At 34.1% G+C, this 19,721-nt stretch overlaps 1 protein-coding gene across 1 annotated transcript in view; it reads right to left on the minus strand.

The window, feature by feature from the left end:
• Nucleotides 1-19,721, minus strand: part of DNAH5 (dynein axonemal heavy chain 5) — a 293,673-nt gene that overhangs the window by 232,028 nt on the left and 41,924 nt on the right. Inside the window, exons 15-18 of the mRNA XM_044681991.1 lie at nucleotides 17,332-17,538; nucleotides 10,906-11,077; nucleotides 7,018-7,163; nucleotides 340-499 (exon numbers count right to left, since the gene is read on the minus strand). Coding sequence (XP_044537926.1) covers nucleotides 340-499; nucleotides 7,018-7,163; nucleotides 10,906-11,077; nucleotides 17,332-17,538 — 685 coding nt within the window. The remainder of the gene's footprint in view (nucleotides 1-339; nucleotides 500-7,017; nucleotides 7,164-10,905; nucleotides 11,078-17,331; nucleotides 17,539-19,721) is intronic.

Raw genomic sequence — 19,721 nt, forward strand, 5'->3', positions numbered from 1 at the left:
TTCTTCAACTTCAAAGATGGCCAATGATATCACATGGGTAATGTCTTGACTTCTCATGAGTTGGATTTAAGTGGGGCAGAGTTGTATAAAGACGTTACTCACCAATGGGTTTGAAGCCTGTCAGTTACCCGCAAACTGGTTTTGCCAGTCTGAGGAGACAGTTTTACTGGGGTGGAGCTACTGCACCTGCCACAGTTTCTCAGAGCCACAAGTGAGAGGTGGGTGAAAAGTAGGCATGAAAAGTGGATGAGCAACCCTGAAATGGGCTTGATCAATAAGCCCTCGTACCAGAGGTGTTATACATACATAAACCTAATATGACATTAATGAGCCTCTTACCTGTGTTTTCACTTCTTGAATCAACTTCTTTGACATTTGAAACATTTTCTTCTCTAGTTTGCACTTCCCAATCTAGCAACATATTTATTAGCTCATTGGCTGCTTCCTCCACTAATGAACTCTTTAAATGTAATATCTGAGCACTATTAACGCAGAGATCCTACAAGAACAAGCAATATTGTTACACTTAGTTGTTCACCCAGTTTTAGCTATAACAGGTCAATGAGACGCAGATCAATGGACTCCAAATCATTGTTAGTCAATTTTTTTCCCTTTTATGTTTTCCCCTTCCTGTAGGTCAATATTGTCTGAAAAATCAAAGTTAAGTTGGAAGAGAATGCAGAGAAAATGAGAAACAGTGTGAATCTACCACCACTTCTAGAAAAACTCATTCAGTGTATATACTTTTCATGTATTTCCAATGAATGACATCTTTGGATACAAAGAACAATCCATTAGAGGTATTATTCGTTCCAATCTGATGTGGTTGATGCCTTCCTCCATTTCCTCTGATATTTAAAATTCTATCCATCCTTCAAGACCCAATTTAAATCATAATGTCTCCTCTGATCTCCTCTTTCTCCTAATTTCTACAGTACAAAATGCTTAATTTAAGCTTTAAAATGTTCACATACAACTAATCACAGAGAAAAAATTATGCTTCTAAGAAATTCAAAGTTATTATAAAATATGTAATACCAATATATTTTTTCAAGAGGTGGGGTCTTTATTCATAATCTACAGTTGTTTTGGCCACTAAACTCAAGTACTTGGGATATAAAAAAGAGGCAAAATGTAGTCTCTAACTTCAAGAAGCTTACAATTTAAAGGAAATACCTTAATTCATTGTTCATACAATTAGGATATATATATATATATATATGGGTGTGTATGTGTACCCATGCCCAAGTTGCTTTAAATAGGAGATAAGAGTTCATGAACAATGGCACTGGAAATGCTATGCAATTTCCTAATTAAAGGAGAGTAAAATTTCCTAGGCAACATATTCTCAAGATTAGCCTTCTAGAAAAGGAGAAATATTTCTGGGGCAGCACCAACCTTGAAAATTTGCCTTGTGATTAAGATTAATAATTTCAAGATCTTAGGGAACTTACTTCTAAAGGTGGAGGATGAAGGAAAAAGTTTCTGAGTAGAATGTCACTTAAAGAAAGAAGATGTTTGCCCACATGGATCCTGCATCTAGAAAGCAGGAAACACTTAAGGCACTGAGGAGGGAGCAGAAGGCCACTATTTTTATGAGTTACTCAAAGAGTACAAGTCTGATAGGAAGGAATTTCCCACACAGGAGCACCAAAGACTATTAGCCTTTCAGAGGGGATTCAAGTCACAGGAGACACTAAGAGAATGACATAAAATGTGTAGAACACCATTGGAAAGCTAGGAATTTACAGAACATATCAAAATATTATCTGGCAACCTCACATTCAGGCCCTTTCTTAGAGGAGCTTGTGAGTTTTTTTACTAGAAAGGAGAATAAACATTTATTAGTTGCCTATTCAAGTACTGTGCTAAGCATTTTATAACTACTATTTCATTTGCCCCTCACAACAATCTTGAGAGATAGGTACTATTATAATCCCCATTTTATAGTTCAGGAAACTGAGGCAGACAGAGGTTAAATAACTTGTCCAAATTCACAGTTAGTACATGTCTGAGGTCAGATTTTAACTCAATTTTCCTGACTCCAGATCCAGTGCTCTATCTATTATGCCTTTAGCTGCCTTCACTGATGTATGTGCTTTTATGGCTTAATCAATTTTTGTCTTCTCCAACTGCAAGTAACTTCTGTCCCTTATGTGCTAACTCATGACTCTTTCAGGTGCTTAGTGGATTCCTGTAGTTGTTATGGGCTACTAAACTTCTTAATTTTCTATTGTCCAAAACAAACACCTTTTATATGCTTTATATGCATTTGTTAACTTGAGGGCTTCTACAGAAGCTGGATACTCTACCTTCTTGAGATAAAATTGATGTTATTGTTTTTTCTAACAATAAGCCATCTAATTAGAAATACAAATCAAGCTGAATATGAAACTATAACTGAAATTAGAGGATTTATCTAGAAATGTAGATCTGGAATTCATCAGTATAAAAGTTATGATTAAAGTCAAGAGGATGAATACTGTCTCTGAAGATGAGAATGTTAAGAGAGATTAGATTTCTGGGCTAAAGTTTAGGAAACACCAGCAGTTAGAGGATGGAAAAAGAAAGAAAAATCAAATATGGAAACATAGAAAGCAAATCATCTCCTATATTACATTCCTTTGTGAGACTAAAGTGACATGTTCTAAGATATAGATAATTATTTTTCAATAAAAGAATAAATCATATGTATATATTTTATAGAAAAGGAAATATGATTTTCTAGTTCTTTTTCTTTCCATTTGTCCCTTCCTGCTTTCCTTCCTTTCTTCCTTCCTTCTTCTTTTGCCTACTTATTTATTTACTTATTTGTTTGCTTTTTTAAGACTTTTTTCCTATTTTGCCCAGAGTGGAAGTGCAACAGCTACTCATGGGCCTGACCTCAACACTCAACAGTGCAAAAGATTTAACTTGTTCAGTTTTTCCAACCTAGACCATTTCAGCCATTCTTAGGCAGCCTTTTGGCCTTTTGTTCCCATTATCTTATTAAATTCATGCCATACTTATAGACTCCCATTTGTCTTTAGCCTCATGGCAACTTGAAATTCCAAAACACAAATGATCTACCATCCTCAGTGGCAAGTACTAAAGGTGTATGCCACCATGTGTAGTTGGTTTTCCACTTTCAAAGAGCCTGCCTTTTTTTCCACACAAAAAGGTGTCAGTATTAGTGTAAATTTCTCTTCAAGCTTCCTAACTCAAATGATCAAAAATCCTGCCTGGATAATTTGGTTTTCAAATTTAAGCAACAATTAAATAGGTCACATCTGTCACAGAAAAAAAAAGGTGATTTTTGATTAAATTGCTTTAACAAGCATAATTTTAGTTAACAAATGGAAATACCTAAATTAATTCACTATACATAAAATTAAATCTTTAAAAAGTAAACATGGGAAAGGGAAAGGAAACATTTATTAAGCACCTACTATGTGTCAGACCTTGTGGCAATTGCTTTACAGTTATCTCATTTGATAAAGCATAGTAGAAAAGGACAGGAAGATCTGGAGCTGAAGTCCCATTTCTGACACCAACTAGCCGTGTGACACGGGGCAAGTTATTTAAACTCTCAGTGTCTTGGCAACTCTACTCTCACTAAGTTTATAAATTAGAGAAGAACTGTTGAACTGCCTGGATACAAGGAGTTTCTCACACCAGTGAAATCACAGATCAAGTGGAAATAAAATTTTAATAGCAAATGGGAATATTGAAGTTAATTCATTATTCATAAAATGGTGCCTTTGGGGGGAAAGCATAATGTTGGATTCATTATCATTAGGCATCTATAATTTCATCAGTGCAGGTCCTCCCTCCAATGGTGCAGATTACAATGCTCCTACAACTTAGATAATGGTATTTGGAAGTTTCTGCATCTGAAAAATCCCTCCCTTAATGACACCTGGCTGAAGAACCTCTCACCTTGCTCCTCCTCTGAAAACAGACCTACCATGGTCCAATGCCAGACTCATATTTGAAACTTTCCTGTTTGCTAAAACTCACTAAAATTCACATCATGCTGGTGCTGGCATAGCCCTTGAGAAGCCTACATCATCAAGGTCAATACTTACATTTATATATATATATTCTGACTTTGCCTCTTAGAGCATAATGGGAAAATAAAATATCTTTGAATTAAAAAAAAAACTAGGCATAAAAGGAAAGGCTTCATTTAAGAGGTAGCAGAAGAGAACTTTGATTGAAGAACTGGAGGAAAAGAGAGCATGGGTTCCAGGCTGAGGACATAGCCTAAGAAAAGGTGCAAATTCAGGAGATGGAGTGTGGAGAGAGGGGAACAGCAAATGTGCCAATTTGGTTAAGAAGGGAGAGCACATGAAGGAGTAACATGACATAAATCATGCCAATAGCAGGATGTGGCTCTGCAAGAAATTTCAACTTTAAAGTTAGGTGCCCAATTCACATTCACCTAAAAAAATTCTTAAGTTTCCATTATATCCAGAGTGATGTGACAAGTACTATAAAAAGAATGGGGCATGGTTCCTGCCCCAATGAAGTATGTACAGTCTAGTAGCCTATTTTCCCTTCTCTCCCTAATCACTCCTTTTTTGTTCCCTCACCCTTTTTCTCTCCTTGTAAGTGTCCTCCTTTAATGAATTTCCTCTCTTGTTATTTTTCCATAGCTCTACCTCCCCCTCTAATGGAATCTCTGAGTTAGCCAAAGAAATTAATAAAATCATGAGAAAAGAGGAAAAAAGGAAAAGGAAATTTTGAGATTGGAAAAAAAAACTATGGTATCACTGAAATTCTCTCATTCTTAAACTTTAAGGGAAATTCATAATATAGTGGTACATTTCTGAATAATAATAATAAAGTGACTGCCATCTGTAGAGAAATTATTCCAGTATTGCCAATTATAAGATTGTTGATGATTGGAGATTGCATTCTGATTATATGATCATGAGAAAATGTTAAGGGCAGCGCTATTCATTTGAATAAATTGTACAGCCTTAGTCTGGCATTCAATGATTTCCATCATAATTTGATTCCACTTTACCTCTCCAATATTATCCTACACTGCATCCTAATATTTGGCTCCAGCCAAACTGTATCAACTCACCATCCTTTGTATATTTCTGTGCTCTTCCAATTATTCATTTTTGCTCAAACTACTCCTTATGTTTAGAATGGCCCCTGGATCACACACACACACACACACACACACACACACACACACACACACACTAATGTCCTATATCTTTCTTGTTAAAATTCTACCTGACTTTAAAACCCAGCTGAAATATTATTGCTTTGTGAATCTTTGTCCTAACCTCCTCATTTGGAATTCTTTCTGACAACATCTGACCTCATGGCATTTTTGTACTCCTCCTGTCTGTTAATCATATTATATTTACATTATATTTATCTCTGTACATGTTTTATCTTTCCTTCTAGACTGTAAGCTCCTTGAGAATAGAGGCTACAAAATTGGGACACTAATACACTGCTGGTGGATTGTGAATTGATCCAACCATTCTGCAAGGCAATTTGGAATTACATCCAAAGGACTTTAAAAGAATGCATATCCTATGATCCAACAATACCACTCCTAGGTTTGTGCCCCAAAGAGATATTTAAAAAGGGTTGTAAAAAATATTCATAACCTCACTCTTTGTGGTGGCAAAAAAATGGAAAATGAGGGGATGTCCCTTAATTGGGGAATGGTTGAACAAATTGTGGTATCTGTTGGTGATGGTATATTATTATGCTATAAGGAATGATGAAATGGAGGAATTCTATATGAACTGGAAGAACTGCCATGAAATGATGCAGAGTGAAAGGAGCAGAACCAAAAGAACATTGTACACAGAAAGTGAAACATTGTGGAGCAATTGAATGTAATGGACTTTGCTATGAGTTATAATGCAATGATCCAGGACAATCCAGAGGGACTTATGAGAAAGAATGCTATCCACATTGAGAGAATTAACTGTGGAAGTAGAAATGCTGAAGAAAAATATATGAATTATCACTTGTTTATATGAGTACGTGACTTGGGGTTTTGGTTTTAAAAGATTGCTCTATTTGCAAAAATGAATAATATGGAAATAGGTATCAAGTGATAAAATTTGTATAACTCAGTGGAATTGCTTGTTGGCCCCAGGAGTGAGGACGGAAAGAAAATGAATCATGGAAACATGAAAAGATATTTTTAAATAAATAAATAAAAATTTTAAAGAGAGAGAACAGAGACCACATCTGATCTTTTCCATTATCTAAAATAATGGCTAATACTAATAGCTAACAATTATATGATGCTTTACAATTTTGAAAGAGCTTTACAAATATCCTTTCATCTGATTCTAGGAAGACAGTGATCTTATTATTTCCATTTTATAGATGAAGAAATTGATGTGGGCAGAGGTTAAATGACTTAAAAGGATAATAGAGTATCTGCAGCTCGATTAAACTCAGATCTTCAGACTCTAATTCCAATGCACTATCTACAACAGTTGTCCTGTGTACCTAGCTGCCTAATTCTGTGCATTATGTAGCATTGAAATGTTTGTTGAATGAACACTAAGTGATACTATTAAAAGTAATATTTAATACTATCTTTGTCTCCAAAAATTACTTTAGTCATTAAAATGTGTTTTAATGATTCTAAATATATGTTTTAAATAGTAAATTGTATAAACCCTATTCAAAGAGCTTTTTAAACAACTGTATTCCTGTATCTAATAAGACTTAGACTATTCCAATTCTATAAAATATTTATGTTCTTTAAAAAAAAAAGTCCACAAAACATTTCCTACTGAATTAACAAAATACACTTTATAGCAACTTCAGCTATCAAAGAATGTGATATCTCAGAAATGTCTAGGAAAGATTCTTTCATTACCTCTTTCTCTGCATTTTCCAATCACCCCACTGTAAATCATCTATAAAACACAGAACTGGTTTAGATTTGCGAAACATTCATACCATGTTTCATGAAAACATTACCCTTAGGAAAAATTATTACAAAACTATTTTTAAAAGAAGAATCAATCTCATTATAACCTTTGTCATTTGGAGAAACTCTTCACAGGTAAGTGGCTTATCCTCAGGGAGTTTGCAAAGTGGCACATGGCTCATTTCTTCTAAAACAGCATCAATACGATACTCTATCAGGTCATTGACCCGATCAAGCAGTAGTTCCACCTCACCTTTTGAAAAAAGCAATTAAATGAATATACTTAAGAATAGATTTTGCAGAAAGAAAAAAACAAAAATGATTGTCAAAAACACTATAAAATCAAGTTTTAAGCAAAGGTTATTACAATTATAATGGCCATTATAATTGCTTTGTAATCATTCCAATAAAATTCTGTATATCTAAAGTCCATGGAAGAAAAGATCATTTAAAATACATTTTAGTTATTATCTCAATTAAAAACAATAAGGCACAATCAATGCTTTTAAATAGCTAAAGTCTACAGTCATGGAAGTTTAGACTTCTGTATTTCCTTTGGCTAATACTACTTCTCTACAGGAAAGCTTAAATCAAAAGTTGTAAGTTAAGGTAAAATACTCATGAAGCATCAAAATTATGTATGCAGTTTCTTAAATAATTTCTCTCATCAAATTTCCACATTCAAATTCCAAAGACAGCACAGAAGTTTATGATATTTTTAATCTTAAAGCTATTGTTATTGTAACACAACTCCAAGAGCAAATAAAAGCTTCTACTATACTATCTCATATATATATACTATTATTCATTTAGCCATTCCCCAGCTGAAGGACACTGCTTTGATTTTGAATACATTTTGGTGAGAATATTTAGCATACACATATTAACAATATTTTACTATACAATTTATATCAGCTCTTTTTGGGTTAGCAAAGAATTAGATTTTGTTTCCCAAAAAAAGTTGAGTTTTACTCCATCGATTTTTACCAAATCTAAATTAAAAGTAGAAAAGATATGATAGAATGAAGAAAATGAAATAGATTCCCACCAAAATTTCCACATTGTATCTAAACAGCACTAAAAGTACCCAAACTATGGTTCCTTCATTTCCAGGGAAAATATTCTCCTTTAACAGTCTATTTTAGAGTTATTATTAAAAAAAAAACACTATTGTGATGTTCTTGTCCAATAATCCAAATACTTCCATCTATAATTTTAATTCATTTCCTCTTGTTTTATTCCAGAAGAGATATAATATGAGATCTTGGCAGGGTAGAAAAACACCATAAAAAGTAAAAAGATTAAATGATCATTAAGTTTTCTTCCAGTTCTAAATCTATGATGCTATTCCTATAAAACTTATGTTCTAATCCTACTCTTCCACTAAGTATTTGGGTACTACTTGGGCAAGTCACTTAAATTCCTTAGACCTCAATTTCCTCACCTAAAAAATGAGAGAGCTGTGCTAAATGATCTCTTAGATTCTTTCCAGCTCTAAAGTTCTATGATAGTCTACCTTATGTTGCAGTGTTATGGTAAGTACAAAAGTTACTTCACTCATATTTTGGAATTAATAATGACTTAGTCCTAGTAATTCTTCATTTTCACTCATAGATAACCTCTAGTCAACAATGCATATAGCACCTAAAAAATAGGTAAATGGAGTTTGTTTTTTTTTTTTTGCCTTTGAGATAAAATGAGATTATGCAGTTGAGAGGAAGGTCCTAGAAAACAAAGACATTTTACTTCAATTCAGAAGAAATAAGTTAAATTCCTGGTTCTACAATTTACTATCTGTTTGGCTTTGAGTATCTGGCACCTAACCAGTTAGGTATTGGTAAATGTTTAACATTTAACTCCACAAGGGAAAAAATGTACCCAAAGCACATTTTTGAGTTTAAACTTAATTTTTTAAATTTTCTCCAATCACTCTCTTAAGTTTAGGCAATCAGCAAAATAAAAATCAACCCATTATTTATAGTGTTTGATACTTTCCAAGACATAAATACACTGAAAATTTAGCAAAAATCTAGCCAGTTCAAGCTGTCACAAACATACTGTAGAATGTAACCTTTCTGGACTTCTGTTTCCTTTTCCAAAAAATGAGGGGGCAAGAATAAATGGCCTTTCAGGAACTTTAAAGCTCTGGATCTAATATTCTAAGATCTTATGATTTCCACATAGAATGAGTCTCATAAAACGTTAAATAGACTGGATGTAACTAATAGTCATAAATATCCAAATTAGAGTTGAATAAAAAGGAAGTAAGAGCCTCACACACTTCCCAGCTGTGTGACCCTGGCAAGTCACTTGACCCCCATTGCCTACCCTTACCACTCTTTTGCCTTAGAGCAAATACATAGTATTGACTCCAAAATGGAAGGTAAGGGTTTAAAAAAAAAAAAGAAAGTAAGTAAGAGAAGAGAAATAGTATTAAGAGAGGCATCTGGAATGGATGGAAAGAATATGGATTATAGAGAATGGTATATTAAAAAAATCTTACAAATCAAAGGCTGAGTGCTATTAGAAAAATGTATTGATTGCCCATATAAAACATGAGCTTTGTTCTAAGAATCTTACCATTTCAGGGGCAGCTGGGTGGCTCAGTGGATTGAGAGCCAGGCCTAGAGAAGGGAGGTCCTACGTTCCAATCTGACCTCAGACACTTCCTAGCTGTGTGACCCTGGGAAAGTCACTTAACCCACCACCCCCATTGTCTTGTCCTTACCACTCTTCTGCCTTAGAACCAATGCAGAGTATTGATTCTAAAATGGAAGGAAAGAGTTTTTAAAAAATGTAATAATCTTACCATCTACTTGAGTAGATAAGGTACATGAAACAGTTAAGAAATAAACTGTGGTGCTGAATACAAGTACAAATGAATATCATGAAAGGAAGACATCATTATTGATGTGCTACAAAGGTCAAAGAATGCTTTAAACAGGAGATGGAATTTGAAATAAATTGATTTGATCTTAACTTATTCTAACATAGGCAGACTGGTTAGGTAGAGATCAAGAGAAAAGAAATTCCAGGCTGAGGAAATATCATGAGTAATAAAATATTTATAATTTTAAAATAATTTTCTCTGACTAAAAACTCTGCCCTTAAATAGCTTTGATGTTAAAAAAATTCCATTTTAAAATTGTCTCATAAGCATTATTTCCTGAACTTTTAATTCTTGTGGTGGTTTCATGTTATACCCTTTCTAAAATTTTTGACATTTCTCAAATTATAGATACCAAATTGTGTGGGATCTTTGAGAAAAGGGATAGTAAAGATAAAATGAAATCTGTTCATCTCCAAATTCTTATTTTAAAGCAAAATGAAAAAATGAATAAAATGTAATCAATATGTCTCATTCCAGAAAACAGAATCTATGAAAGTCAGTGAATTCTTGAACTATCTTGTAAATGACTTGTCATGTATTTTGGTAAAAAGCAGCTTCTTTGCCTTGGGATACCATTGCATTTCCTTTTACTTTCAGTAAGACTATATGATAATGAATCAAACTCCCTTCTTTTTGGCAGGAAGATGATAGAACAGGGGTGCAGAATGTAACTCTTTTATGCATAACTAATATGAGGATTGGCTTTGCAAGACTCCTTATTTATTGCAAAGGAGTTCTTCTATTAGAGGGTACAGAAGGGAACTAGGGATAGTGATACTAAAATAAAAGGGAAAAAAGAGTGTTAATGAATTATTAATATACTAACAAGAGTGAGCAGAAGAAAGATCAGCAGGGGACAAATACCATAAGAGAAGTGCTGGAACTACCATACTAAATATGAATGATACCAAAACAAAATTGTACATGGTAGAGATCCATGGTTTCATATATATAGTCCTCCTTTACTGTTCTTTATGTTCTTTAAATGCCCATTTTGGTTGAGGCTCATAAAGTTTATAGAAAAGGGGGGGAAATACATTACAATGTTAACTGTTAGAGCACAAAATATTTGAAATATTGAGAAAGAATAAATCCATAGACTTACTGAGCACTCTAAAAACATTTTCTAAATATCCTTCAATGTTCATTGATGTCCAGTTCAGTGAGATTAAGCCAGGCTGGATAGCTTCTTCTACTTTAGCCAAATGAGGAACCATCAACTGTTCAATGGCAGGTTGGATTTTTGCTTTCACTCTTTTATATTCTGCCAGCATCATCTGAAATAAAATAGAATTTAGAAGAGCAACTAATGCTGTAAGGCTTTAGCTTTATGAACTATGTATAGGATTTGTGAGTATGAATTTAGGGATCCTGCTTCTCCTCTTGCAATTTATTTGATTTACAATCTGGGACTGACTCATTATGCTATTTAGTTTTTTTAATAATTCTTAAGCAAGGGGCAGCTGGGTAGCTCAGTGGATTGAGAGCCAGGCCTAGAGAAGGGAGGTCCTAGGTTCAAATCCGGCCTCAGACACTTCCCAGCTGTGTGACCCTGGGCAAGTCACTTGACCCCCCCATTGCCTAGCCCTTACCACTCTTCCACCTATAAGTCAATACACAGAAGTTAAGGGTTTAAAGTTTAAAAAAAAAAGTTAAAAAAATAATTCTTAAGCAAACTTAGCAGTTTTAATAATTCTTCACAAGCAAATTTAACAAGCAAATCTTAGATTAAAGTACTCTAACACTTTTCTTTCTTATATAGTCTGATAGTATTTACTCCTTGCCAGATGTGTACAACGAAACTATGCATAAGGCTTTTCTACTGTTTAAGAAACCCTTGTTATGTTCTCAGTTTAACTTCTTACCTCTTATTTAAAGCTACTCTCACCACCTGCCTCTGACTCCACATGTTAACATTCTTACAACCTGGGTCTAATTGTGATGTGGGCTTGCCTAAATATGGCCAAGTTAATCATTAACAATTTACATTCATGATAGTGACAGAGATAGAAATAGGGACAGGGATGCATAAAAAGTAGGGACAAAACCTATAATTTCATTGGTGTCAGGGGCTTCTCATATAAAAATTTGTAGAAATGGGAAAGTAAGTATATGGGATTTGCTGATTTTTGGGGGTCACTTTTTCAAAACAATAATAAGGTCCCTCTGTAAAATATTATGTGAATTTATTGCTCAAAACTATCAAATTTGTGTTGACTTTAGAAAATAACTCTGTAGCTCATTCCATCTTTGTTTTCTTCAATGCCCTTTTCGCTTTCTCATGAAGCATATCCAGGACCATGAATTGAAGAACTGAAATTTAAAAATCCCACTGTTCTTCAAGATGAAAAAAGATAAAAAGCTTTACATACCCTTTTCCACATTCTGAGTATTTGTTGCCCTTCCTGTTTTGTCCTTAAAATCTGTGGAATGACTTTGCTTAGTTGATTCTTTCTAGTCATTCCTTCCTAAATTTTGTGAGGCAATTTTGAGGCAATTTTGCTCAGTGATAGAGAATGACACTTGGAGTCAGAAACACCTGAGTTGAAGTCCTGACCAAGCACTTACAAGCTGTACAACTTTAAGCAAATTGTTAAACTCTTCTAGTTTAAAGTTTAGTGATCTGTACAATGTGGATAACAACACTGTCTACTTTATAAGATTATTGCAGTGATCAAATGAGATAATAAGGTTAAGTGCTTTACAAAAGCACCATGTGAATTCCTGTGTCCTATTGCATAGGATTTTTTTTTAATTCAGGGCTGCACTAATCTCTCTTAGTAAGAAGATCAAGGGTTTGCTCAGGCTATGTGTAAGCTCTTTTGGATTCTGTTGTAGCAAGTGATAAACATCAAGTAAACTTCTTTATGAAATGGTTAAAATTGGTGTTAATGTCCACTGTTCCACCTATTTACCACTCTTCAGTATTCATAGATCATTTAAACAGGTGAGATGATTTTTTAATCATATGCCATGTCTTTATCTCACCTTTATTCTACTATTTTTGTATTAATTTTTACTTTTGCTCTAATAAATCAGTATTATGATGACACATAGAGATGATCTAAAATTATCTATCATATCAGTAGAGTCATTTCCTATCTGTTAAAATATAATCAATTTTAATTTTATGGTCTTTTTTGGTGCTCATTGTTTCCAGTACCTCCTTTTTTTCTCAAAGAAAGTATTTGGATTATATAAATAAGTAGCTTCTTTGGAATCTACCAGTCTTTGGCATCTCTCATTTCTTAATTCTTTTTTTTTAAATTTTAAACCTTTAACTTCTGTGAATTGACTTATAGGTGGAAGATTGGTAAGGGTAGGCAATGGGGGTCAAGTGACTTGCCCAGGGTCACACAGCTGGGAAGTGTCTGAGGCCAGATTTGAACCTAGGACCTCCTGTCTCTAGGCCTGGCTCTCTCATTTCTTAATTCTGACCAATAATTTCAAACATATTTTCACTGTCCTTAACTATGCCCATCTTAAAGTCACAGACATAAAAGTCATCGAACATTTGAGAAGATGTTAATTTAATTTGAACACTTATCAAGTTTTTCATGGAATGTCTGCTTACTCATTCTGTGTAACAAATGTTCATTCATAAGATGCAATTATTTTTCTGGTGATTTTCCCCAAATATTTATTACCAGGATTGCAATATGAAATAATCTAATAAACTATGAAATGGTATTTTTTTTGCCTTTGGACACATGATAAAACCAGCTTCACTAACTCCTTAACTTCTCAAAAAATTTGTGAGCCATTTAGCTACAACTTCCTCTCATCTTCTGATTTAATTTTTAGTAGAAATATCAAGGTTAAAATGATTAAATCAGTCTAACAGTAAATCTGTCCATTACTTGTTGGAAAAGGATCTTACACTTAAAATGCCAACAGCTAAGTTTATGTTTAAGAAGATATCATCAACCAAGTGATTCTTAATTACCTATGCTCCCTATCCTACCATTCTGCCACCATCAAACAAATAATAAATCAACAAACCATTGGTAAGTGCCTACTAAATACCAAGCATTGTGCTGGGTGAAGGGAACGTGAAGAGAAAACTCTCTCTGCTTTGAAAGAACTCACACTCGACTAGTGAGATACAATATCTCCACAAAAAAGAAAATATGTGACATATTCAAAATAAATATAAATTATCTGGTGGAGAGGGAGCATTCACAACTGAGCAAAGCAGGAGAGGTCTCTTTAAGAAAGTGTCATGTAAGCTCATCTTTCAAGGCACGTAGGATTCCAAGGACACAGATGAGGGAAAAAAGCATTGCAGATATGGGGGACAGCCTTTGCAAAAGTGTAGAGTTTGGAGACAGAATGTTGAATACAAGAAAATATCCAATAGGCCAGTTTGTCTGGAACATAGAGTGAATGAAGGGAAGTAATGTGTAATAAGCCTGGAAAGAATATCTTGAGCCAAATTGTTAAGGATTTTAAATATCAAACTAAGGACATTTATAGTTGGGTATTTGTGTTTCCTGGAAACATTAGAAGGTCAATAAAGCTTCTTAAGCAGAGAAGTAACACTGTAAGAACTATTCTTGAGATATATGAACTAAGTAATTTTGTTGAATGTGAACAAGAAAATAGAGAGGTTGAATAAAATTGTATTGTATATGGTAAACAGACATCAGGAAATAACCTTTGGAATATGTACATCATAATCCTTCAAAAGAGATTAAGAAGTTTTTTCAGACAGGTAGAAAAAGAACCAAGATAAAAGCAATGCCACAAAAACCCAAAAAGGGAAGAATATCTAGAAAGAGGAATGGTCGACAGTATCAAGTGCTACAGAAGTCAAGAAGGATAAATCTTGGGAGGCAAAGTCAAGATCAGAAGTGTAAGAGGCAGCAACACAGCTGACTTCTCTCAACATTCCCTTCCTAACAACTTAAAAATAACTCCTCAAATCAGATTTCAGAGGCAGAGTCAATGACAGATCAGAGTGAGACATCTTCCATCATTAGACAACTTGGGAGGTTTGTAGCAGAGATTTGTGATAATGGAATGGGAGCCAGTCCAGAACACACTCTGTAGCACCACAAGAAAGGGCCATTAAAGGCTGCTACCAACTTCAATGGCAGCAGCAGAAGCTCATGAGCTTTCCACCCAGATATAGTAAGTGGTTCTGACAACTGGTCAGATAGATAACAGGGATCCTATGCTGGGGCTGGGGGCAACTGGCACTGTCTGGCAACTCTATTATGCTTAAGCAACTCTAAAACAGCAGCATGAAAAAAAACTTAAAATTTGGAATAGTTCCTCCCCACTCCCAAGTGAGAAGAGTCCAATTTTAAATATAAAGTTCAAAGTCAAGAAATAGACTAGAAAAATGAGAAAGAATCTGACCATAAAAAGCTACTATGGTAGTAGAGAAGACTAAGACATGAACTCAGAAAAAGACAAAAATGTGAAAACAGCTACAAACAAAGCCTCAAAGAAAAATGCTAATTAAACCCAAGACCAGCAAAAATTCCCAGAACACTAAAAGAAAGAGGTGAGTGAAATAGGAAAAATTGGAGAAAGAAATAAAAGTCCTGAAAGAAAATTGTGAAAAGACATAAAACTCACCTTGGTAAGAGAGGCACAAAACAATCCTGAGGAAAATAATACCTCAAAAAACAGAACCAGACAAATGATAAATGTACACAAATTCACTGAAGAAAAGAACTCCCTAAAAGCAGAATTGGCAAAATGGAAAAAGAGGTACTAGAATCCAATAATATGTTGTTTATAAGAGACACACTTGAAACAGAAAGACATAAAGCATTAAAATTAAGGACTAGAACAGAATCTATTATGCTTCAACTGAATAAAAAATGGGAGAGATGGCAATCATGGTCTCAAACAGTGCAAAATAAAAATCAGACCTAATTAAAAAAGATAATCAGGGGAAAGTATATTTTGTCAAAAGCTACCATAGATAATGAATTAATATAAAAAAAAATTAAGTATGAATTTTTCTGATAAAAACCTTATTTCTAAAATAAATAGTGAATTGGGTCAAATTAATAAAAGACCCATTCTCCAATTGATAAATTGTCAAAGGATATAAACAGGCAGTTTTCAGAAGAAATCAGAGCCATCTATAGTTATATAAAAAAATGTTCTAAATCACAATTGATTAGAGATACATAAATTAAAGTGACTCTGAAGTACCATCTTACGCCTATAAAAAGTAATAATGCTTGAGGGGATGTGGGAATTGGGACACTAATAAACTGTTGCTAGGGTTATGAACTGGTCTGATTATTCTATAGAACAATTTAGAACTGTGCCCAAAGAGCTAAAAAGCTATCCAAACCAACAATACCACCTCTAGGTATATATCCACAAAGAAATCAAAGAAAAAGGAAAAGGGTCTATATCTACAAAAATATTTATAGAAGCCCTTTTTGTGTTGACAAAGAATTGGAAATTGAGAGGATGCTCATCAATTGAGGCATGTTTGAACAAGTTGTGGTATATAATTGTGATGGAGTTTATTGTGCCATAAGAAATGAAGAAAGGGGTGGCATATGAGGTGGGGGTGGGGGAGAGGAAACGACAAGATCTTTATGAACTGATGCAAAGAGAAGTGAAAAGAACCAGGAGATCACATACACAGTAAAAGCAACGTTGTAATGATGGTCAAGTGTGAAAGACTAGGCAGCTCTGATCCAAGATAATTCCAAAGGTCTCATGATGAAAAAATATTATCCACCTCCATAGAAAAATGATGAACTCTGTGTGAAAATTGTAGTATTGTTTTCTTGCTTTCTTTATTTTTCTTGCTTTCTGTGTTATGACTAATATAGAAATGTTTTTCATGATTTCACACATAAAATAAAGAATGAGCCCCAAGAAAAAAGTCACTGGAATTATCAGTAAAGAGATCTTTGGCAACCTTTTAGAAAGTAATCAAGCAGTGGGGAAAGGAAGTAGATTGCAAAATAGATCTTAATCTTCTAGTTTCTATGGGATAAAGTTGTGGGAGAAGGAATAGGAGCAGAAAGGACGAGTCAAATAAAAGAACTGTAGATAGGATGCAGGTGATTTGGTGGGCATGTGGGAGTAGTATCATAATTTAAAAAAAAAAAACTATGGCAGAGTCGGGTTAGATATTTGGCAAAATCTGGAAGTAACTAAAAAAATTTGAAAGAGAAACAATCTCCACACCTAGATACTAGTCCAGATCAAATTTCCTATTTATCATAGCTGAAAGAATAGTGAAGTAAGTAGGTGTTTGAAGTCCTAATACTAGCTCTGTCCCTTATTAACCATATTATGCAACTTCTCTGAGCCTCAATTATCTCAAATATAAGATAAATATAATATTCCTTTCCCTGCCTACCTCACAAGATTTTTATGAGATCAAATGAGATTATGTGAAAAGCCTTGAAAATTGCAGAGCAATTTCTTAGTCATCGAAACTATGCCTTTAAATATGTGTAGAAAAACAATCAAGAAGAAAAGATAAAATTAACAGACATTATCTACAGTTTTGTTTTTTTTCCTAGTTCTAAAATCATCATACCTTCATTTGATTGAAAAGCTTCTTGTAACTTTCCCGTTTCTGGAATAAAGCACTTGCAAATGCTGGGATTTCAAGACCCATCTGTGACATGCATGCAGTTTCTCGAAATAATATTAATATTTCAAAATCAAAATTGACAAGTAATTCTCCTGTTTCTGGAGCTTTTACCAATAAAGAAGCCCCAAGTCCAATTTTAGTTAATTCAGTCTGCAGAAAGGGAAAAAAATCATTAGGAGAGAGTAATTTGCTCAGAGTATGTTTAGTTCATTCATTTCCCTAAAGAGTTGTTATGCATTGTTATTCCAATAGATTTATGATTTGGTCCTTTCAAATCTATGCGTGAATGGACACTTGCATAGGTTAATTTCCTATGCATCTCCTAAATAACAATGAGATCTGATTTCCATCCAAATGTCAAAGTAATATATTTTAGTTTTCTTTCTTTCAATTGTCAAGAATATGCAAAATTATTGTTCCCCACATTAAAGGCTATGTTGTAATGCATAAGGCCCAATTCTGCCTCCCCCAGAAATTCTCTAGAGAAGGGAAATTTAGAGTAAGTTGTACTATTATAGTTCAGACTGGTAATACTTAATAACAATAATAACATTTTTACCATTCTAGTATATACTGTTATGGGTTTTTAAATTTTATATTGTCCCAAACCATACATCTTTGCATACAGGCAACAAAATCACCAAGTATTAAGGCAAAGGTACTTAGTTTTGAACAGGCTTGTTGAGTTTTTCATAGATTTTGTCTACCTCCTCCTCCTTTATGATAAACATTCATCCATGAGATGAAATCATTGAATGGTTATTTTTTATCCAAATGCTTATCACCACTACTCAATTTGGGATGACCCAATGTCCTATGAAACAGTGTTTTTCGTTGCCCTTGGACAGATTAAAAAATAACTTCATCAATCCTTTAATTTACTTCTCAAAGTACATGTGAACATATTTTCATTTAGCTAAAATTTCTTTTTTGTCTTCTGGCTTCATTTAGAGCAAAAATATCAAGGTTAAATGATTCAGTCACTCTGGGAGTGCCTTTGTTCACAATCCAATGAGAATTGACCTCATCCTTAGAATGCCAACAGCTAAGTTGATATTTTAAGAAGATACCAACACTAAGGGATTCTTGGAATGTTGTTCCCCCTTTTTTACCATACTTCCATCATCAATTAAACAATAAATCAGCAGGAGTTTGTTAAATGCCTACTAAATACCAAGCATTGTTCTAGGTGAAGAAGATATAACGGCAAAGAGGAAATGATCCCTGCTCTGAAAGAGCTTCATGACCTCTTCACAGAATAGAACACCATCAACTCTCCTCTCAACTTTAATATTCTCTCGGATTCCCTGTCTGGCCATTCTTTCTTAGTTTCCTTTGCTGGATTGCCATTTATCTCTCTCTCTCTCTGAGAATGGATAGGAAAAGGGAAAATCTAGCTCAAGGCAATCTTTCCAGGTTTATTACATATTACTTCCCTTCATTCACTCTATGTTCCAAACTGTTTTGTAGCCTTTTTTTTTCCTGACGCATTTTGGAGTGGTTTGTTTTATAGTCATTTCAATCTTGCCCAAATCTCCATGACCCTTTATGGGTTTCTTTGTTTGTTTTTATTTTATTTTTACTATCATGCAAAACACACTCCCATAATGGTTGTAAAAGCATACTCATACAAAATCAAAATCCCAAAAATAAAACCATAAATTCATTGTTTGTGAAGACAGCATGCTTTGATCCACATCCATCTGACTCCCACAATTCGTTCTCTGAAGATTTCCTATCATAAGTCTTTCAGGATTATTATTTGGGATCTTCTTGAGAAAGATATTGGTGTGGTTTGCCATTTCTTTTTCTAGATCATTTTATAGGTGATAAGGCAAATGCAGTTAAGTGACCTATCCAAGGTCACACAACTATTAAGTTCCTGAGGCTAGATTTGAACATAGCTCTTCTTAACCCAAATAATGGCACCCTATCCACTCCTCTAAATTAACTGTACTGTGCCTGACACCTAGCAAAGCGTTGATTGATTAATTAATATGAATAATACCTCCTGAACAAGGAAGAAAAATGTGCCAATGGAATGTAAACCTTAAGTAGAGTGCAATTGAATTACCAACACCAGGGAGAACTCAAATAAAGTTTACATTCAGTTTAATAGACTTTAGGACAGATTTCCAGGGTCTGAAGCACTTCTCTTACCTGTTACTGAAAAAGACCCTGTTGAACCCTCCTAAAAAAGTTACAGGTCCTCCATCCCAAAGGCTGGCTCTTCCAAGATGTGATGGGCTAGTCACAAAGAATTTTCATAGCAGAAAAAAGTATATTGTTTTTATGTATGTGTGTGTGTTCTATCAATACTAATTATTGTCATG

Source organism: Gracilinanus agilis, chromosome 1 (assembly GCF_016433145.1).
Source record: "Gracilinanus agilis isolate LMUSP501 chromosome 1, AgileGrace, whole genome shotgun sequence".
In the NCBI taxonomy this organism is placed as follows: Eukaryota; Metazoa; Chordata; class Mammalia; order Didelphimorphia; family Didelphidae; genus Gracilinanus; species Gracilinanus agilis.